The sequence below is a fragment of the Bactrocera dorsalis genome, chromosome 5, assembly GCF_023373825.1.
Source record: "Bactrocera dorsalis isolate Fly_Bdor chromosome 5, ASM2337382v1, whole genome shotgun sequence".
NCBI classification, from domain to species: domain Eukaryota; kingdom Metazoa; phylum Arthropoda; class Insecta; order Diptera; family Tephritidae; genus Bactrocera; species Bactrocera dorsalis.
In genome coordinates, this window is record NC_064307.1 from 53,063,806 (window position 1) to 53,087,145 (window position 23,340).

General features: G+C 36.9%; 1 protein-coding gene and 1 long non-coding RNA gene across 2 annotated transcripts; both read left to right on the forward strand.

Annotated features, from left to right (window-relative positions):
- The first annotated feature begins 9,902 nt into the window (after positions 1-9,902).
- Positions 9,903-12,792, forward strand: LOC125778819 (uncharacterized). The gene is made up of 3 exons (XR_007422957.1): positions 9,903-10,039; positions 11,421-11,554; positions 11,971-12,792. It is a non-coding gene; the product is annotated as an uncharacterized LOC125778819 (long non-coding RNA).
- A 121-nt stretch (positions 12,793-12,913) lies between these two features.
- Positions 12,914-16,496, forward strand: LOC125778891 (uncharacterized). The gene is made up of 2 exons (XM_049458505.1): positions 12,914-14,397; positions 15,953-16,496. Exons 1-2 carry the CDS (start codon positions 14,041-14,043, stop codon positions 16,052-16,054), a joined length of 459 nt encoding a protein of 152 aa, XP_049314462.1. The 5' UTR covers positions 12,914-14,040; the 3' UTR covers positions 16,055-16,496.
- The last annotated feature ends 6,844 nt before the right edge of the window (positions 16,497-23,340 follow it).

The window sequence follows — 23,340 nt, forward strand, 5'->3', positions numbered from 1 at the left end:
CTAGAAAAAACTGCATCGATTGTTGTTCCATGTTTTGTAGTAGCTCATTACGGTCATTATTCATTTGTAATTCTAATTTATCTCGTAGAAAGTTTATCAAGAGTTGTCCATTTTCGGATGCGAAATTGATATTGAAATCTCCTGCTAAGATTAGTGGCAACGTATGATAGTTTTCTCCTAGTTCTTCAGAACCTACTCGACCATAAATCATAAGTCTTCTGTATATAAACTTTATGATATTATTAACTGTGTTATTGGGCGACATGTAAACAACTACCATTATGATGTTTGTTCCATCGTTCAAAACACGGGAAAAATTAGGAAAAATTATTTTAATTTTATTTCTCTTTATTTTTATTTTTTAATTTTTAAATTAATTAATATTTATTTCGACTATTACAAAGTGAAGATGTGCAAAATGAACTTCATTTCTTCAAAGAAAGTTGATGACCTTCATGAAATGTGCATATTAGCATTATTTCGTTATCATTTCCATATTTGTACCAATAGAATTTCTATGGCATATACATACATACATATGTATATTATTTCTTTGGCACATTTGTCTGTATGTTACGAAAACAAATGCGAGCCACATACATATGTACATATGTACAAACATTCATACTAACAAGTGTTGCACGCATCTTTCGCATCTTCGTTGTCATGGACAATCAATGGCCGAAACTCAAAGAGTCACGCCCGGAACACATAGAGCGGGGCAGGCTGCAAGCGACATCTGTCAAATATTAAAATACACACGTTCTTATGGACACAGTTATGTAGTTGTGCAGCTGCCTAAATAACTGTGTCCTTAAGAATGTGTGTATTTCAATATCAGATTCAGATGGCGCTTGCAGTCTGTCGCGTTCTATGTGTTCAGCACATCAATCTGTCGAAGCATTGACGCGACGAGACGCGAAAGAAACTAACAAACGATCGCCGATTGTTACCGCTTCCCTTGCCGCTGTAACAGCTTCGCCGTCCAACGTGCGTAAATATGTATTCATATGTATGAACGTGCATAAGGAGCATGCAAGTTAATGCTTCCCACCAATAATATCAACACGCACCTTTGCTGCTGGCAAAAATTGAACTCTCTTTATTCAACAAATTTACTTAGTATTTATAATCAAAATTTGCTTACTTACTAAAAACTTACATATGTACGAGTTCTTACTAGCTAGAACTTATTTCTATACATCAAATAATCATAACGTAAGCTAAAACCAGTGCGAACCTCAGTTTGGTTGTGAAACGGCTCACATAGCGGCGGCACGGTTTCCGCTTGTTATAGTGCCGACGAAATGTGTTTTTGTTATTGCAATTTTTGGAAATTAATTTTATTTGATTTAATTTTACTTGAGCAATGCAAAATATTGCTGAATTAGATTTTACTTACAAAATTGTCTGTATATTTTGTATATGTGCTAACTCCATCAGCATCAGCGTCTCTCTGATAAAATTTCATTTGCTACTGAAATCTGTGGATAATCTACTATTGGTGGAATAAAAAACGAATTCCTATTTTTTGGTTTTAGTATGATATACAAAGCTAATGATAGTGTTATTGCAACAAGAATTGCTACGAAGCTTGAGCTAACTGAAAGAATGTTTTTTGCTGTTATGCGTTCTAGCTTATTTACATTATTTAAATGAAGTTGATTTAAATAGTTTAGATCTAATTTAATTTCATTTTCTGTTAGGTTATTCTGAAATATTGCGGGTAAGACCTGGTAGGAACTTGTTTGCCAGTTTGTGTAAGTAACGTTGTTCAAGGTTATAGTTTCATTAAAGAAGTTTATAAGAAATGTACCATTTAGTTTAAGAGATGTATTATTATAAGTAATATTTCCAATGAAATTTGAAAGAAATAATGTTCCTTCTTCGATTAACTCAATTATAGCTTTATTTTCGTATTGGTAATCGCATAGCGTTTTCTCTCCGCTAAAAATTTGTGCGATGCAGTGGGTTTTGTCCAGTTTTTGAAGTTGGTTTCTCTTGCATATTTTAGTGTCATCTATTTCAATGCATTTCCCAAGTATGCCGTATTTGTCATTTTGGGATATGAAAAGGTTAGTGAATTCTAAATAAACTCGCTTAAGGTGTTTTACAGTTGAACGTATAATAATATTATTGAATATGGTATCTTCGGTTTGTGGTAGTGAAATTACATATAAAAGAAGTGAATCTTTGACAGTCATAGAGGGTTCTGCGTATTTGAGTGCTTGCAGTTCATTTCTGAATGGCAGTGTCTCGGTTTGAGAAAGAACATTAGCGATATCTTCCTTATTTAAAATTTGGGAATGGACAATTCCTTGTTTTGCTAGCTGGGTTGCCATTATAATTTTCGCAATTTCATCTTTTACTATACCTAACCTATTATACATATAATGTCTGTTCGAACAATTCCCTGTTATCCTTACTTATTTCGTCCATTATTGTGTTATAACTATCTAGTATTTCATTATTTGTCTTGATAAGGTATTCGTTTGTGGTATATTGTATGTTACTGTTACTTAGTGCAAACGTCAGCGGCTGGTGGTCGGTAAGGATTTTTATTTCCTTAGCTCCATATAAGTAGGTCCTTAACTTGTCGAGGGACCATACTATGGCGAGCATTTCTTTTTCAATTGTGGAGTAATTCTCCTCGGTTTTATTGAGTGATCTAGATATGTAAGTTATGGGTCTATCTTTACCGATTTCCCCTTGTGAAAGGACTGCCCCAATTGCTGTATTGGAAGCATCTGTCGTCAAAATAAATGGTTTATTGAAGTCTGGGAATACCAGGATTTCGGAAGACATAAGCAGATATTTTATATCATGAAATGATTTTAAGCATTCCTCTGTTAGCGATATTTGTATTCTTTTAGATTGACTTGCTTTCACTTGCGCATTTTCGCCTCTAGTTAAATTTGTAAGTGGCTTGACAATTCTCGCAAAGTCTTTTATAAATCTCCTATAATATGACGCTAAACCTAGGAAACCTTTTAATTCCTTAAGCTTAGTAGGTGCAGGAATCTTTTTAATAGCGGATATCTTTTCAGGATCTGGCAAAATACCTTCTCCTTTAACGATATGCCCTAAAAATTCCACTTTCGTCTTGAAAAATTTGGATTTTTCTAGATTGACCTTTAGATTTGCTTTACACAAGAGCGCGAATACATCTTTAATATTGTTTAGATGTTCTTCTTTAGTTTTCCCTTATTTGTTTTGATACTTTTTGTTTTAGTGGCAGTACCACATCCCCGAGGGTTGGCGTGTCATTTTTTCTGTTTATAATCGCTCCCGATTCTTTGAGGGTATCATCACCTATGATGCCATCAAAGGACTTTAAATTAGGTAATATAAAGAAATCAATCTTATTTGTTATACCTATACTTTTAAAAAATGATCCACACAGTTTATGGGTTATTTTTACTGGACCCGCGGCTGATTGGACTTCAAAAGGACATCTAAGTTTACTGGAATTCCTTGAAAGTTTTTCACACACAAAATTTTTATTAGCTCCTGTATCTATAAGGAACTTTAAGGTACCCCCATTTTTTAAGGTGAGTTCTAGATGGGGTAAACTAGAGAGGCGTCTGTCATAAAATTTATTTCTTCGCACTCTCCACCTTCAGTAAATTCTTGGTCCTCTGTTTGAATATTAAATAATTTTGGGTGTTTCCTAGGAATATTTGAAGAACTGTTGGATGGCCTTACTAAAGGTATATTTACCGGTCGGTTCATATAATTTATTTTTTGTGAATGTATTGAAGGGTCTACCTCCATCGGGACTGCAGGCTTGGGTTGGGTTGGCCTAGGTGGAGGTAGCGCTTGAGTTTGAATATTTTTATTATAGATTTGATTTTTTTCGAACGAGTTTAATTCCTTTGGTACAAATACCTGTTTTGGGTTCATTTGGTTTCTTTGCGTTTGGCTTAAGCTACCTATATTCCTTGGGTAGATTGAATAGTTTCTTAAGTTAATGTTTTGTATTTCAAGACAGGAAGCGTATGCTTCGGGTAAGTTCTTGGGTCGTTGGATGACTAGCATCCTGGATAGTTCACCGTTTAGGCCTCTGATGAATACATCAAGGGCTCGGTTCCTATAAGTTTCTAGTAGCACGCTACTTGTTTCTCTGGAATAGTCCTGTCCCTTTATTTTATTGATTATCAAAGATAATTGGTGATTAATTCGAGCATAGAACTGCTCTACGCTAAAGTGCTTTTGAGATAAGGATCCTAGTTCGTGTTCTAGGGTCCTTAGGTCGCGTTTGTCTGCGTAGTGCAGCGACAAACAACTCTTGATTGTCTCCCAGTCGTCATCAAATATATTATATGATATTAAGGCCGTATCCGCAGGACCTTTCACTTTTTGCCTAATGTGTCGTAAGATGGCTCTATAGAGTGGCTTCGTCCTTACCACCTCATAGTCCTGTAAAATAGATTCTACATTGTGGATCCAGGAGATAAATTGGATGGGGTCTCCTTCGAATGTCGGTAGGTTCTTTACACTATCAGGCAATCTGCTAATTTCGGCTAGGTCTGCCTCTGTTAAGTGAATAAGGTTATTTGGGTTAGCGCTTTCGCTGTGTGGGTTGATTCTAGCTTCTAATTGATTTATTCTATTGCTTAATATCTTAGCTTGCTCGATTTGCGCGTTTATAGCGCCTGTCAAGTGTGTGATAGCTTCTTGTACTTGTTCCATACTGAGGCTCACCAGTTTTTACAATTTTTTCTATTGCTAATTGTTATAATCTTGCTCTTATTACAATTTATTTTAAATTGCTCAATACATAAATTTGATTACAAAAAGGTGAATAACTTAATTTTAATTCTTACAACAGTATCGGGAGTATCAGCTTCTGCATCCTGATTTCGGGCGGTCCACTTGTTCCTTTTTGAGGTGTTTTACTCCGCTACTTGGGAGTGGATGACGTCACAGTTCAGGCTTTGATTGTTGTCTTGGTGGTTTTGCACTTGTGTCTACACAGTTGAATTAGCTGCGAGAATAATTTTCTCAGTTGCACAGTTATTATTGTTGTATTAGAGTCACTTTGAGCACTTGGTGTTATGGCAGCTTTTCTACGTTGATTCCTTCTTGTTTAGGGGCAGTTTTGAGTCTCTTTGAGCACGTTTTTAGATAACAGCAGTTTTGTTAAGCTGCTTAGTTACTTACACGCGAATAACAGAAGTTTTATTAATGTGCGATTAGAGTTACTTTAAACACTTTGTTCAGATAACAGCAGTTTTCTAACGCTGTTTTTTTTTCTCTGCTCGCGGGCAACAACAATTTTATCAATGCGCGATTTAGAGTTTTCTAACGCTGCTTTTTTCAACCGATATAGACAATTTAAATTTGAGGTCTCGGGCGCCAGTTAATGCTGCCCACCAATAATATCAACACACACCTTTGCTGCTGGCAAAAATTGAACTCTCATTATTCAACAAATTTACTTAGTTTTTATAATCAAATTTTGCTTACTTACTAAAAACTTACATATGTACGAGTTCTTACTAGCTAGAACTTATTTCTATACATCAAATAATTATAACGTAAGCTAAAACCAGTGCGAACCTCAGTTTGGTTGTGAAACGGCTCACATTGCGGCGGCACGGTTTCCGCTTCGGTTTCCGCTTGTTATAGTGCCGACGAAATGTGTTTTTGTTATTGCAATTTTTGGAAATTAATTTTATTTGATTTAATTTTACTCGAGCAATGCAAAATATTGCTGAATTAGATTTTACTTACAAAATTGTCTGTATATTTTGTATATGTGCTAACTTGCATGCATGTATTTATGTCTTCATATTCATATTCATGCATACATACCAGTATATTTATGTCTCTTCATATTCTTGCGTATGTGAGACAGAGAACATAATGTATTTTGTACACATTTCTCTTCATATTCTCGGTTAGAATATGTGAGAGAATTGTAAACAATGTTAAAATTGCGAGGCGAATTCCGACCTTACATACAATGTTAACAAATTTTATGTTCTCTGTCTATACTTTTAAGTTCTCTGGTTCTTGCAAATTTGTTTACATGCACACATAATTACATATGTATGTACGTGAATATGCGCGACCGCTTGGTCTTTTAATATGTACATATGTTAAATGAAATGTCGTAAATTTGGCAACGCGGTGAGCCTTCTCTATATTATACGTTCTCTGCGTTCGCCTCGCCTGATCACACTTTTCGTTGCGCGTTCGTCAGCTTACTCCCCAAGCCTATTACCGTTCGCCTGCCTGATCACACTTTTCGTTATAAATTCGCCTGATCACACGTTCGCCTGATCACACTTTTCGTCACGCGTTCGTCAGTTTACTCCCCAAGCCAAGCGCGCCTAAAGAAGTTTTACTTCAAAAACCACTACTGCATTAATTGCTTAGCCAGGTCGCACAAGACAGAAGGATGCACAAGCAAGAATCGATGTTCCATTTGTCATGGGAAACATCATTCATTCCTACACGGAGATCCGAGGCTATACCCGGCCAACGAAGCAAATATTGTTGAGAAACATCCACTTGCGATAGAGACCCGACCACCATCCTTACTGGCTAAGCAGACCCTATTACCCACACTGAAGATCCGTTTAAGATGCGATGGTGAATGGCTTCAATGGTTCGAGCCATTTTGAACCCTACCCTTAAAATTACGAATATAGCGGCCGAACTCGTAAAAAAATTAAAACTGCCGATTACATACAAACATACAAATCATCAGAAATGGATTCTTTAAACCAGACAATGGTATAGTGGTAGCGAGAATACAGCATTTGGCTGGACCCTTACTGGCATCATTTAACCCTAAGTATACTGCTGATAATATCTCCAATCAATATCAAATCTTTCAATCAATATGTTACCCTATTAATACTCAATTATTTCGCAGATTCTGCAAGGTGGCCGGGATGTTTAATCCAAACAAATACTCCTTTGCATTACTCCTACAAATTACATAAAGTAATAGAGGCGTAATGCAGAGGAATATCAACCGCCCCAACTTCACACATAAGAACAGAAGGAGAAACAAAAAGAAATAACTTTCCTGCGCTTTTACCAAAAAGGCTTAATATTATCCCGCCAACATATCAGCGAACCACAAGTGAAACATACTCGTATAACAAGTGAAGTACACAGTGAATACGAAGAAAAATAAAATTAAGTAAAATTAAACACAAGTGAACACAGTGCAACATTCAAGTGATAAAACAAACAAGGCATCCACACAACATTAAACAGCGATACTCTACAGCGAGGGAATCAACAACAACAACAACACAGGATAAAGGAAATATAAAGCAGCAGCAGGTTACAATAATTTAATAAACTAACATAGATTTACATATATCTACAAAATAAACCAATTAACCCATATTGGTAACACACACCCACACCTATACTTGTATATATCCACATTTATATTAAACTAAGTTTTTATAACGTTTGAACTCAAATTAATCACCTTTTAATTATTCGTAATCGGCCCCATTCGTCGACATACGAGTACCCCGACACTCTCTTATCGTTCAATTCAGTATTGGTTCGGAGCATCCTGCAGTCATGCTTCCTAGCTTTTATGCGGAGAATATTACCTCATCACAAGTTTATTTCACAGATTAGACTGTTCCCGAAAATAAGCGCAATAAAAGCCAAAAGAGGCAAAGAAAAGAAATATAGCGGCACCTATTTAGTTTAACAGTTGTATACGTTATATTTCTTTATACATTCAATAACGTCGTCATCAATAAGGTACTTCACAGACTGATCACGTTTCAGTAAAGGACGCACCAGAGTGGAACTCAAATTATCTGTGGACCAATTTGTGACCAACTCAATGTTACGCTAAAAAATAGCAAATAAAACTTCTGACATAATTTAGAAAAATATAAGTAAAAGTACTTACAGAATACTTCGGGAGTACATCTGATTCTAAAATTACCTTTTCAGGCTTCGAACCAAAGAGGGAAATCACCATCAAGCCATAACTGCACATCGTTTCAACCTGTACAAATGGATAGTTACCATAGATAAAATAAAGATATATAAAATCTTATATGCACCCCTTCATTCGTCCACAACAGCGGATCGACAAATGTTTCCAACAAATCGGCGCCTGCCAAAAATCTCAAATGCACTTCCTCTGTGCGCGCGGTCAGTTCTGCCGGCAGCCATTCCGGCAATGTTAAATCCCCACTCCCTTCCACTTTACCTTTCATCACATTATTTATGCAGTCCTTGTGATATTTCGGCACTTCCACCGTTGGTGTCCATTGCGGTTGTTGCAACTCTCAATCGGAGACCTAAATTTGCATTACAAATTGAATTGCATTGTAACACTGCCATTAACACACGTGTCTGTCCCAAATCAACTCACTCATATCCAATTAAAAGTGCGCAGCGCCAATCTCGGCATGGCCAATCTGTATGCGCCTGCCACTAATCCTTGCTTCCCTTGCGCATAATGTACTGGTGACATTATGCCACCGATTACCACAAAGGCACCACGCTCCATTAGGTGATTTCTCGCAATCTCTATTGGGTTAATAAAATACTATCGCACCTCTTTTACGGTAATGCACTCAAGTTGGCTCACCAAACATACGCAAGTGCATCAAAGTCGGTGGACTGAACGCACCGCATGCAATCAGTATTAAACGAAGCATTTTTGCTTTGGCATTTCTTGTATTTCTCAAATAGTTTTTTAATAACAAGTATCAAGTGTCAGAGAAGTTTTCGCTTGAAGTAAATATATTATAAATCAATCAAATATGTACAAGTATGTACATAAGCAAAGTTGATAAACAAAAACAATAGGCAATTAATGATACTTTGAATATAAAATTTCAATGATTATTTAAACTTAACAAAATTGCGATTTTCAAACATTTTCTCGTTTTCTTGGTCATTAGAATGGACGCACTTAGGCTTTTAAATTTCTTATAAGAAAAGTATTTTTTTTTCAATTTAAATTTTTAGTTCTCGTTAATATTTGATTTATAAAAAAAAAATAATAATTTCAGTAATAAATAGGTGTATAACGTAATGCCGACAATCAAAATCTCTAAATTTACAATCCCGACAGTTAAAATACCGACAAATCAAAACACCGATAAATCACAATACCGACAAATCATAAAAACGTGGCGTTCTTCGTTCGAAGCCCTGCGGCCTTTGGCCTTCGGCCGCGAACACACTCAGGATCATAACCCTTAGTCAGCAGAATTCTCTTTCTGTGCTTCGATAGAAATAAGGGCAGACAAGATAAAATATTTTTCACATTTCGAATTTTGTGTTTGTCGGTATTTTGATTTTTCGGTATTCTGATTTGTCGGTATTTTGATTTATCTGCATATTTAAATTTTGTCGGTATTTTGATATAATATATCGGCATTTTGAATTTCGGTATTTTAAGTGTATCCCCTCTTTCTGTGCTTCGGTAGAAATGGGTGTATAACGTAATGCCGACAATCAAAATCTCGAAATTTAGAATCCCGACAGTCAAAATACCGACAAATCAAAACACCGACAAATCAAAACACTGACAAATCAAAATACCGACAAATCGAAACATCGACAAACCACAATACCGACAAATCAAGAAAAGGTGGCGTTGTTCGTCCGAGGCCCTGCGGCCTTCGGCCTCCGGCCACGAACACGCTCAGGATCATAACCCTTAGTCGGCAGAATTCTCTTTCTGTGCTTCGATAGAAATAAGGGCAGGCAAGATAAAATATTTTTCACATGTCGGCATTTTGGTTTGTCGGTATTTTGATTTTTCGGTGTTCTGATTTGTCGGTGTTTTGATTTGTCGGTATTTTGATTTAGCTGCATATTTAAATTTTGTCGGTATTTTGATATGTCGACATTTTGAATTTCGATATTTTAAGTGTATCCCACAAAATTTAAATATGCAGCTAAATCAAAATACCGACAAATCAAAACACCGACAAATCAAAATAACGACAAATCATACAAACTCCGTAAAAAATATGTTTGAAAAATATTTACAACATCAAGTTCTATAGTCAAGGACTTGGAAGAAGTTCAACACAAAAGAACTGGGCACACCCAGGTGTTGGTCCGGCTGAGGGTTATTTTTTTAAACGCGGCCAAAGGCCGCCAACGCAAAAAGGAGCTCAACGCAAAATAACTGAACACACCCAGGTGTTGGTCCGACCGAGGGTAATTTTTTTGAAGCGCGGCCGAAGGCCGCCAACGGAAAAAGAAGTTCAACACAAAAGAACTGGGCACACCCAGGTGTTGGTCTGACCGAGGGTAATTTTTTTGAAGCGCAAAAAGAAGTTCAACATAAAAGAACTGGGCACACCCAGGTGTTGGTCTGACCGAGGGTAATTTTTTTGAAGCGCGGCCAAAGGCCGCCAACGTAAAAAGAAGTTCAAGACAAAAGAACTGAGCACACCCAGGTGTTGGTCCGACCGAGGGTAATTTTTTTTAAGCGCGGCCGAAGGCCGCCAACGCAAAAAGAAGTTCAACATAAAAGAACTGGGCACACCCAGGTGTTGGTCTGACCGAGGGTAGTTTTTTTGAAGCGCGACCAAAGGCCGCCAACGCAAAAAGGAGCTCAACACAAAATAACTGAACACACCCAGGTGTTGGTCCGACCGAGGGTAATTTTTTTAAACGCAAAAAAGAGTTCAACGCAAAAGAACTGAGCACACCCAGGTGTTGGTCCGCCAACGCAAAAGAAGTTCAACACAAAAGAACTGGGCACACCCAGGTGTTGGTCCGGCTGGGGGTTATTTTTTTTAAGCGCGGCCAAAGGCCGCCAACGCTAAAAGAAGTTCAACACAAAAGAACTGGGCACACCCAGGTGTTGGTCTGACCGAGGGTAATTTTTTTGAAGCGCAAAAATCCGCCAACAAAAGAACTGGGCACACCCAGGTGTTGGTCCGAAGGCCGCCAACGCAAAAAGAAGTTCAACACAAAAGAACTGGGCACACCCAGGTGTTGGTCCGACCGAGGGTAATTTTTTTGAAGCGCGGCCAAAGGCCGCCAACGCAAAAAGGAGCTCAACGCAAAATAACAGAACACACTCAGGTGTTGGTCCGACCGAGGGTAATTTTTTTGAAGAGCGGCCAAAGGCCGCCAACGCAAAAAGAAGTTCAACATAAAATAACTGAACACACCCAGGTGTTGGTCCGACCGAGGGTAATTTTGAAACGCGGCCAAAGGCCTCCAACGCAAAAAGAAGTTCAACGCAAAAGAACTGAGCACACCCAGGTGTTGGTCCGCCAACGCAAAAAGAAGTTCAACACAAAAGAACTGGGCACACCCAGGTGTTGGTCCGACCGAGGGTAATTTTTTTGAAGCGCGGCCGAAGGCCGCCAACGTAAAAAGAAGTTCAACACAAAAGAACTGGGCACACCCAGGTGTTGGTCTGACCGAGGGTAATTTTTTTGAAGCGCAAAAAGAAGTTCAACATAAAAGAACTGGGCACACCCAGGTGTTGGTCTGACCGAGGGTAGTTTTTTTGAAGCGCGGCCAAAGGCCGCCAACGCAAAAAGAAGTTCAACACAAAAGAACTGGGCACACCCAGGTGTTGGTCCGACCGAGGGTAATTTTTTTGAAGCGCGGCCAAAGGCCGCCAACGCAAAAAGGAGCTCAACGCAAAATAACAGAACACACTCAGGTGTTGGTCCGACCGAGGGTAATTTTTTTGAAGAGCGGCCAAAGGCCGCCAACGCAAAAAGAAGTTCAACATAAAATAACTGAACACACCCAGGTGTTGGTCCGACCGAGGGTAATTTTTTTTAAACGCAAACCCAGGTGTTGGTCCGCCAACGCAAAAAGAAGTTCAACACAAAAGAACTGGGCACACCCAGGTGTTGGTCCGACCGAGGGTAATTTTTTTTAAACGCAAAAAAGAGTTCAACGCAAAAGAACTGAGCACACCCAGTTGTTGGTCCGCCAACGCAAAAAGAAGTTCAACACAAAAGAACTGGGCACACCCAGGTGTTGGTCCGGCTGAGGGTTATTTTTTTTAAGCGCGGCCAAAGGCCGCCAACGCAAAAAGAAGTTCAACACAAAAGAACTGGGCACACCCAGGTGTTGGTCCGACCGAGGGTAATTTTTTTGAAGCGCGGCCAAAGGCCGCCAACGCAAAAAGGAGCTCAACGCAAAATAACTGAACACACTCAGGTGTTGGTCCGACCGAGGGTAATTTTTTTGAAGCGCGGCCAAAGGCCGCCAACGCAAAAAGGAGCTCAACGCAAAATAACTGAACACACCCAGGTGTTGGGCTGACCGAAGGTAATTTTTGAAGCGCGGCCAAAGGCCGCCAATGCAAAAAGGAGCTCAACGCATAATAACTGAACAAACCGAGGTGTTGGTCCGACCGAGGGTAATTTTTTTGAAACGCGGCCGAAGGCCGCCAACGTAAAAGAAGTTCAAGACAAAAGAACTGGGCACACCCAGGTGTTGGTCCGACCGAGGGTAATTTTTTTGAAGCGCGGCCGAAGGCCGCCAACGCAAAAAGAAGTTCAACGCAAAAGAACTGAGCACGCCCAGGTGTCGGTATTATGAGTTGTCGGTGTTTTGATTTTTCGATATTTTGATTTGTCGGTGTTTTGATTTGTCGGTATTTTGATTTGTCGGTGTTTTGATTTGTCGGTGTTTTGATTTGTCGGCATTTTGATTGTCGGAATTATAAATTTCGAGATTTTGATTGTCGGCATTACGTTATACACCCCTTTTGCGTTGAATTTTTTTTTGCGTTGGCGGACCAACACCTGGATGTGCTCAGTTCTTTTGCGTTGAACTCTTTTTTGCGTTTAAAAAAAATTACCCTCGGTCGGACCAACACCTGTGTGTGCCCAGTTCTTTCGCGTTGAACTTCTTTTTGCGTTGGCGGCCTTCGGCCTTCGTTGATTTAGCTGCATATTTAAATTTTGTCGGTATTTTGATGTGTCGGCATTTTGAATTTCGATATTTTAAGTGTATCCCGTAGGAATAAGGGCAGACAAGATAAAATATTTTTCACATGTCGGCATTTTGGTTTGTCGGTTTTTCGGCCGCAGGGCCTCGAAGAAACAACGCCACCTTTTTAGGATTTGTCGGTATTGTGATTTGTCGGTATTTTGATTTGTCGGTATATTGACTGTCGGGTTTCTAAATTTCGAGATTTTGATTGTCAGCATTACGTTATACACCCTTGAAAACAATTTATTTGTTTATTTTTAGTATTTACTCAATAAAAAAAACTGAACTTGTTTACGCAAAGAAATGTAAAGTGCGTCTGTGTCAGTGAAAGGCAACCGAAAACGCACGTGATGGCCATAGACATTTCTTTAATTTTCGAGTGTACAGTTAATTTTTCGCAAACCAATCAACTATGAGCAAATATTTTTCGAACAAGTTTCGAACTTTGATAAGAAAAGAATTTTGGACAATAGGAGCAAGTATGATTATAAATATAATAATTTATTAAAAAAAAAAGAACGATGGTGCGTCTAACCTAACACCAGCAGTGTATATCGGATTAGTTTTAGGTTTTACAAACAGCCGTTAGGTGAACAATCAAGTATCAAACTGTGTGTTGCAACATGTTGAGAGAGTATAAAAATTAAATATTGCAATGTAAATGTGCAATTATGATATTATTGTTGAAAACTCATTGTTCTAGTTTCTAGAAACTGTTCAGATACAATGGCATGATTAATGAACTCATGGGTGTATTAGATAATTCAACAAATAAGTTGTACCCTTATTTGTTCTTTCTCTTTCTGTACCAACGAAATTAGAGATGTACAAGAGTTTGGAATCGTTGGTGCGAGGGAGAAGACCATTTAGAAAGATTTTATCATGACTTTTTGGAGAGCGTTAGTGATTTCAAAATAGTCTACTTATATTTCGCGCATCAGCTGGCATACTTATTTAGATTAATAAATTTTTTCATTAAAATATGTAAGCAATTCAATTTGGTTTGGAAAATATAACAAGCAATTACCAAAACGAAAAATGTTGGGATTACTGAATTGCTACAATCGCTAAGTTGCGCGCCTTGTATCACATTGTTCTAACAAAATGAAGTTGGGAACTTTTCCTGCAGTTATCACTGGATTCTATATTCTTATTCAATTTACATCGGTTTTTGCATATATAAAGTATACGAATGTGAAGTGTGTGAACTACGATAAAAGCTTCGCGGAATCCCGACAATGCGAGCTTGAAGTTTTGTCCCACAATAAAGTCGCATTTTTCCTTCACATTCATTTTTTGCAATTGCCCATAAATAACATCAGCGGGAACTTACACGTTTATAGAAAGGCGAATGGCTATCGTCCTATTTTGTTTAATTATTCAACAGATTTTTGTAAGTTTATGAAATACAAGAAGCGAGTACCTTTTGGCAAATTAATTATTGAAATGTTGCAATTATATTCCAATACTAGCTGACCCCGCAGCCGTTGTCCTGCGTGAAATTACATATGTGTTTTGAAATGAAGAGAAAGTTAAATTTATCATTTCATTTCTTTTTCTTTTCAATGTAACGCAGCTTGATAAACAACATTTTTTTGGTTTCTGTTCCGGTGCGTAAATGTACAGAGAAGATAGTTTTCCAACTCGTGAGCACGCCACGTATTTTTGGCCGTGCAAAAAACATAGCAGTTCCAAATTTATGCCATACATTTCTATCGACTACCCTTGTGTAATGATCATTGTCATCTCAAATGCAATTTTTACTGGAAACTGAATCCGTTTAAGCTAAAATGGCAAATCAATAGAACTCAGAGGAACTCGTAGAATCAAGCATTCTGCCCCTTGTATTCGATAGGTGCATCACAATCAGTCGGGTTCCATTACACAGTTTCGGCGCATGAAGATTGCGAAACATAATAACGACAGATCCAACTTTGAGACGCAAATAATGCGGTGGCATACCAATCCTCTCCAAAGAATTTAGAAATTCCACTGGATAATTCACGGCGTCGTCTTTTGAATTTTCCAGTTTAAATCAACAACATCGGTATTTTTAACAGCTAACATTGCGCGTACACTTAAGGAATCGCAGTTACGATAATTAGACCAATATTCGGATACACATTCGTGATGAGTTCATCTTTCGTGAATCGATATACGGCCGATGGAATTGATATCAAACCATCGGAAGTATCAACCGAAATTGATCCCTTTCCAATTTTTAGTGAAGATGATGTAAAATGTCTTCGGCAACGTAATTTTTGTTCGTATCCCATAATAGACGCGGATTTGAAGGCATTTGCATTCCAGTGATTATCATTTTCACGCAATTGTAATTGCTGGCTTTCTTCTCAAAAAGTTGCACGCACCGTATCATTCACAGTACGCAATGACTAAAATGAAGTCGAACCGCGTGACAAATTTCAATCTGTAATTGATCACTTTGTGTGAAAAACACATAATATTTTCACTGAATAATTTTCAAAAATTTTTGAAGCAAACGACAAATTTGAACGATTCAAATAATTGAAAAACAAAACAATAAAAAATTGAAAAAAAAATTTGTATGGAAAAAATTAACTTTTTGGTATTGTCCAATTTTCCGACTTTTCCTCAAGAAAAGCATACAGGTTTTTTTATTCCTAAACCTTCCCCAATCCACGCAGAACATTCTCTGCAAATTTCATCAAGATTGGTTCAGTCGTTCCCGTAGCGTTGCTAATAAACAAACATTCATTCGTTTCTATGGGAAAAAGAAAAGGGCCGTTTTTAGGGGTTTTCCGGCAATTTTTCGAGTTTTTTTCTCCGCATAAACCATCCCTGAACCTCAACGAACATTTTATGAAAAGAATTATCGAATTTGGTTCAGTCGTATGAAAGTGATGAGCGTACATACATTTTGGCGATTCATTTTTATTTATATATACATAGATAAACCACACCTGCCCCTATAACGTAAGATTTCGTGTAATAATGTATGCTCGCGATATTTTACCATAAATCATTTCATTTCTAGCATCACCTAATCATTAAGAATTTTGTGCTCAAGACAGAACATCTTCAATCACTACCTATGCCAACTGGTGAATACCTTTTGCGATTTTTGGTTGGATTCTAAAATGTTTGGAAATATAAAATCGAGACATATGTATATTGGCTTGTCAAAAAAGTTTTGCGGTATTTTTGCTAGTTGGCGCTGAAAGCGCGTAGTTCTAGTTTTATTTGTCGCATTCGTGAGTTATAGCGTCGCAAACATGGAGCATCGATTAAATAAAGAGAAAATACGGCATATTTTACAGTACTACTACGATAAAGGCAAAAATGCATCTCAAGCCGCCAATAAAATTTGTGCAGTTTATGGACCCGATACAGTTTTCATTTCCACTGCATAGCGATGGTTTCAACGTTTTCGTTCTGGTGTAGAGGCGGTCGAAGATGCGCCACGCTCCGGAAGGCCTGTCGTCGAAAATTGCGATAAAATCGCTGAATTGGTCGAAAGAGACCGGCATAGTAGTCATCAAACCGTTATAAACCATTTGAAGAAGCTTGGAGTCACTAAGAAGCTCGATTCACGAAGCACGAATTGATTCAATAAAAATACCGAAAGACTTTTTTGACAACCCAATATACAAATAGTAGAATAATGAATAATTATTATGATTAATTCTAATAAAATGTAATAGTTTAAATACAAAATATAGACCAAGTCGTAAGATATATGTCATACATACTATAATGTTTTTGGTCGCCTAACGATTGCTTGTAAATCCTTCAATTAATCGAAATACATACATACATATGTGTGTATAGAGTTTTATACTTTGCTCAAGTGAAAATGGGCGAAATGAAACTACAACCACCCCTATCTTTACATATTGCGAGAGAAAAAAAAGTTCAACTACACCCGAACTTAAATTTATGCATATTTTTTAAGGAATTGTGAAAAACGTGTTTTATTAAAAGTGACTGTTGGGAAATAAATTTGACAATTGAAAAATTAATGTTGGTAGAAAAAATTGTTTGACGAAAAATTATAAAACAAACCAAAGTCAACCGGATGTTCGAAAATTCTGGAAATAGTTATATGGAGGTAAGGTCAAGTTTTCGGCCAAATGTATCTAATTTAGACTCAAAGATATACTGTTATGAGTAAAAGATATTCTGTAATTTTCAATGAGATAACTCAAATATTGGCTGGTATATAAAGCATGAAGTCATCTGGATAATAAAAGAATCAAGTGGAAATTTTACAATGTGAGACAGAAGTATTAGAAGAATGTTACGTACTAAATTTAATCGAAATCGGTGGATTGGGTTCCGAGATTTCGCCTAAAACTGGGCAGAATAAATTGCTCCCTCATTAAACATTTACTTGAAACTTGAAGATTATTATACACATTACATATAATAATAATTTTAGTAGTCTTTATACAGTTTAATAATTATTGACCTAATATCAAATCCTACTAAATTGTACTGTAGTCAGTTCGTGTATTGAATAGAAAAATATTAGAAAAGTTTTGAGAATATTTTTAGAAAGAGAGGACATTAGTGGCACGACGTTGCCATTATCCAAAAGGCCTTTGAATCTATCTATGAAGCAGTCAAGATTTTCCATTTTTTTTTGTTTTCAAAGTACATATTTTTTTGAGGAAGCAGTAAACTTAATTGAAATCCATCCAATACGTTTCTAGAAAAGCGCGTCTTCAAATCTTCGCCTATTGTATCCAAGAGAGGAATGTATACTGAGACCCTGTGGTGTTCTTCTCAAGTTCTATCGGAGATATTTTCGCGTTTTGTCAACTTTCAGTTCTGCCGCCATTTTTTTCGTGTCTGAAGAAATAGATCGAAAACTTTCCTCAACTTTTTGCCTTCGATTTCGAAACGTTACAAGCAGCGTATCTGTCATATTTGATGCGTTTGCAGATCGATAGATTCTTTCTGAAGAATCACACTGAGTGAATGCAACGTGCCGTTCAACCCAACTATTTTCTCTATGTCGTATGTTTGGGATACGTGTCCTTGAAATTTTAGAAACTTTTAATAGGAAATTAACCCACATTCCTCAAATTTATGTAACATGTTTACATAAACAGTTTCCAAATCCGATATAAACGGTGCTACCAGCACGTTTTCATCTTAACTTCGAATTTTAGTGCGTTTGTAAATTTACATAAAACCCAATAAATCAGATTTTGAAATCAAGATTTGTTTAAGTGCCTGGGATACAAAACATTGTCAAAAAATTTGTCCATATTCAAAAATTACCTTTTTTTGAAATGGAATTCTAGGTATTTGTTCAAGATTTAACCAAATCTAAAGCAATGCTGATGTTAGATCGACCTAATGATCTTGAATAAAAAATACCGTCTTTTAGGGGCTGTACTAGTGTGACGCATGAAAAATTAGGCGATTTTCGTGAATTTTTTTAGGAGAAAGTACGCGATTGAATATTTCGAACTTCTTTGGACGGAATAAATTTTTTTTAGCTATTTTTTAAGATTTTTTTTTACAAAAATGTTGAAAAATAACAGAGTTATGGGCTGTCTTTGGAGGTGCCAAAAAAAGTGCCCCAACTGCTGACATGATTCCGCCCGAACGAGTAGCTGAAACAAAAAAAATTGAAAAGTTTATTAAGCTTAAAGATATTTCCTATACAATGAGTTACGATCTTTGAAAAATATCAAAAATTAACAAAATGGTATAATTTTGAAAAAAATCGTTTTTTTTTAAGGCGAAATTGAAAATGTTCAATCAATCAAAAATATCGTAGTCCATTGTATAGTAAATGTATTCAAAAATACTCAGTTTTAATTTGAAGTCGATCGGTCAATTTCTGGTTGAGTTGTGATGCCAGCAATTTTGAAAAATGTCATTTCGAGAAAATGCGTTTAAAGTTTCACTTATGTATATATGTTTGCACCTCCGAGCGGTCGCTCTTTAGAACGCTACCATCCGAAAACTATTCAGGATACGATCTTCCCAATTTTACAGGATATTTATGAAAATATATTCTATCGAGAAAGCAAATAAAAAAAAATTTTTTTGAAAGTGTCACACTGGTATAGCCCCTTAACGTCACAAAAGAATCCCAGTTTTGAGTAATTATGCCTTCTCCCTGTGAATCCGCCACTGCTATCTCCGAATTGCAATAATATATCTCATTGCTTATATTCTTTGGTTTTTGATTTGTATACTCAAAAATGAAAGAATCAAATGAAGTAAGTTGTATGAGATTTTGCTAATTTTCGCAGTGCAACACAAAATGTTACAGTAATGTTTGTACCTAAGTTGGTTGAATGGTCGAGCAGTTTTGGTGATTTATGAGTTCTTCTAATTGTGGGCAATGCTCGCTCATCAATTTCGCCATCGGATCAATCAACAACTTTTGTACCATCTTAGATATAAAAACTAATGTCTCTGACGCATTTAGCCACTGATTTATTGCACTTTTATTAGTTTTTACCAAAACCGTTATACGGGGAGTGAACTGATATATCGTTCGATGTTATCCTGCCGTAGGAAAGGTCCTTTAGTAAGTTTGGGTAATATAGTTCGAATGGTTCGGGAGAAAAAGACATTAAGGCTAATATGTAGCCACGGCTTTTTTAAATATGTTCAAACTTTAAGTGCCCCTAATTAAATTTTATATCATTGAAGATATGTCTCCTTCTGGACCATAATATTAAAAAAGTGAAAGATATGGTGCTTGAAAATTGTCAGGCAAGTATTAGCAATCGAATCGAATGATTTTGGTGGATATTTTGGGTATGAAACGCATTCTTACTCAACTCGTTCCAATAAAGCTGATTTTTTTTTTTCAAAAAGAGTACGATTGTGACAAATACCATCGATCAACGCTGTATTTGGCTCCGTGCGATCTTTTTTGTTTCCCAAATTGAAAGTGCCGCTCCGTGAAACCCATTTCAAGTCGATTGAAGAGATAAAACACAATTTGCTGAAGAAACTGAAGCCATTCCAAAAAGTGCTCATGAAATATGTTTCGAGGATTGGAAAAATCCTTGCCATAAGTGTAGTGATTACTTTGAAGACGATCACATAAATATTGATGAAAAATTAAATATTTTGCGTTTTATTTACAATTACAGGGCACGTTTTTGTCTTAAGGGATCGTCTCAGTGTGACCCTCCGAAAAGTCACTGTGTTTGTTTCGTTACTTTTAGCCACCACTACCTCGGCACTAGATAATTCGGCAAAATATTTAATTAAAAGAAGGACACAGTATGTTGTGGGAACAAAGATTATCGATTTTGGTTCTTTTTTCGACAGTTTTTCGTTTTAGAATATTTCAAACTGAGATGATCCCTTAATGTATACCTATAATTACGGTTTTCAATTGCTTTCGGTTGAGATAAGTACCTCAACAATTTTAAGTCGAAATTTCATTGCTGTTGCCAACCTTAAAAATTAAAATTCGACAAATAATTAAACAGCTAAATTTTTAAAATGAATCATCAAAACAGTTCAACTCAGTTATTGCTGACGAAAAAGTTAACAAATCTTATTTATTTATTAGGAGAAATATACAACGTAATATTAAACCTAAAATTAAAAAAATAAAAGAGTACGAGCTATTAAAGCCATCGACTCTGAACAAACAAATATCTTAGGTTACCAGCTAAATATAAAGTTATATTTTATTTTGTAAGTAACAATCAGTAATAAAATTATAAATGCTTGTAATATTTGTGAACGAAAGGAGTTTTAACAATTCTTGATAGTTTGAAAACAAATTGTGCTTTTGCCTAATACTCGCTAAAGCCGAACATTCGTTAAAGATGTGATGAAGTGATAGCGTGCTTGGGCAGAGAGGGCAAGATGGTTTTACTTTGCCAGTAAGGAGGTGCTGATGTGTAAGTTGTGTGGGGCCAATCCTTAGGCGGGTGAAGATGGTAGCTTGTAGGCGAGATATATTCCTAGGATATACAACTTTTGTCTTTGTGATTGAAGGTAGAGTACCAATGATCGAAACGTTTCCATTCCGTTTGTTTAATTTCGTGAACGTAGCGGTCCAACATATTACAAAGGTCGTTTCTATCATGTGGCTCATATTGTAGGGTTGGCGCTGATTCAGAAAACCGAGCTGCGTGGTCTGGTGGGTAAACTTTTTAAAATTTAACTTTGAAAGAGGAAGTTTGTTTGAAGTGAGATCGATATAGGGAATTGATCACTACCTCTGAGAATAGAGGAAGCTTCCCAACTGATTCTGGGGGAGAGCTGGGAGAGGATAGGGAAAGGTCGACGCTCGTTAGGGAAGAGTGGGTAGAAAAATGTGTGGGGGCGCCATTGTTAAGAATAATTAGGTTGCTGTCCAATAAGAAATTCTCTATGATTGCACCCCTTGTGTTTGATTTTCGGGAACCCCAAAGTGTATTCCACGCGTTGAAGTCCCCAGTCCACAAAACCGGAGGGGATAGTTGGGAAAGTAAATCTTTCAAATCAGTTTCGTTAAAACTTGCTAGGGTGGTATATACGTATTAATGATAGTAAAGCTAAAATTTAAGTTCATTTTAAGAACTATTGTTGATAGTGTGGAATTTAAATTGATAATTTCATGTGGTATGATTTTGTTTATTAAAATGCAAACACCTTGCTTATTGCTTTGTATGTTATGTAAATTAGAAAAATAACCGCTGTATTGCCTAGGACAGGAAATGTTGATACTGGGAGTAACTGAGATATGTGTTTCTTGAATACAAATAACGTCTGGGTTTTGCTCTTTTATGAGTAATAAGAGTTCATCATAATTGTTATTGTACCCGTTTATGTTCCACTGGATGATTTTAAGCATCATTAATAAGACAGAGAAAAAACAAAAATATTTTGTTTAACTGTATATACAGTACATAGTATGTTCAGATATCGTTTGTCTTAAATTTCATCTTCGGATGTAATTAATTCTTGAGTGTTGGAAAGTACTTGAGAAAGGGAAGGAAGGGGTTCGAAAGGTAGGGATTGGAATTGAGGAGACGGCGAGAATGGTGGGTTTGTTTGGTATGATGAAGTAATTTGAGTGGATGGCTTGTATAGTGAAAGAGGTGGACTATTATTAGTGGTGAGGTTAGAGGTGAAATTATTACAGGCAGAGAGTCTTAGTGGACTATCAGAGTTTATGGAGCGGCGAGGGAGGTTAGTTCCGTTAGTCCGTAGAGTCGTTGAGATGTTCCTTTCTAATGCTTGAGTGGATTCCACTATGGGCGATTTGGAAATATTGCTTTGCTGTAAAGGAGAAATGTTTTTAGATTGAGTGCTATTTTTGGTGAATTTGATCTTTGAATGTTGCTGAGAGAACTAATGTTGTTATTTTTTATGGTGGTGGAAGAGTCAACGTTAGTGTTTGTTGTTTCGTTATTTCCGTTGGAATTGGACGCTATTGAAGCATATGTGTTATTGGATAGAAATGCGGGTATTGTTTGTTCCTTATGCATTTTTATTGCTTCGCGCATTGAACATTTGTTTATTGTTTTAATTTTTATTATCTCTTTTGCTTGTAAGAATTTGGTACATGTGTTTAGAGGATGATGCGTGTTGTTGGTAGCAGTTGATGCAAAAAATGCGTTCGCAGTCAGATGGGACATGGGGAGGGAGTGAACAATTAACACAAAGAGGGGAACGATTACAGCGCTTTGCAGTATGACCGAGAAGTTGGGAAATATTGACGTACCAAAAGTTTCCACCAGGCAACGTTAGTTTTATTTGGTATCTTGTAGAGGTTGAAGGTTAGTAACAAATCCCCCGAGGGATGCGGTTTTCCTTCAATAAACTTAATGTATTTAAATACTGATACGACGCCTTGAGAGCTGAGCTCGTTTACTATCTCCTCCTCTGAAACGTTGTTTAGAAATGGAGCATATATCGTTCCTTTTACTTGGTTAAGAGACTCGTGTAGAGGGGCTGATATTGAAGATATGTTGGACAGTTCTTTTACTTTCAGGAATTTTTTTTCAATATCGCTATTCTTGACAAGTAGAAGTAGTTTACCATAACGAAGGGTAGTTATGGAGTGAACGTAATCACTAATTTGCTTAATGGCACGGTAAATGGCAAAGCAGGAATAGTGGGAAAGGGCCGAGTCAGTAGCTTCCATCGCTACGAATTTGGGGTCGTCAACTTTTATATCTGGGATTTTTGGAAAATCCATAACCGAAACACTTTTACAAGCTTTACGTTTTTTTTTTACCAGGTCCTGTATCGAGTACGGCGAAACGATTCGCCTCGATAATTTGAGGCCCGGGGCCATTATGCACTAGAAACACTGATGCGCACTTTTTAAGACGATTCTGCGCGCGAACAGTAAAAGAAAAAGTAAGAAAGAACGGATTAAACGTATATAAAAGGTCGGAAAAGAAGAAACAGAAAATGTCGAAAAAAAAACACTCGAAA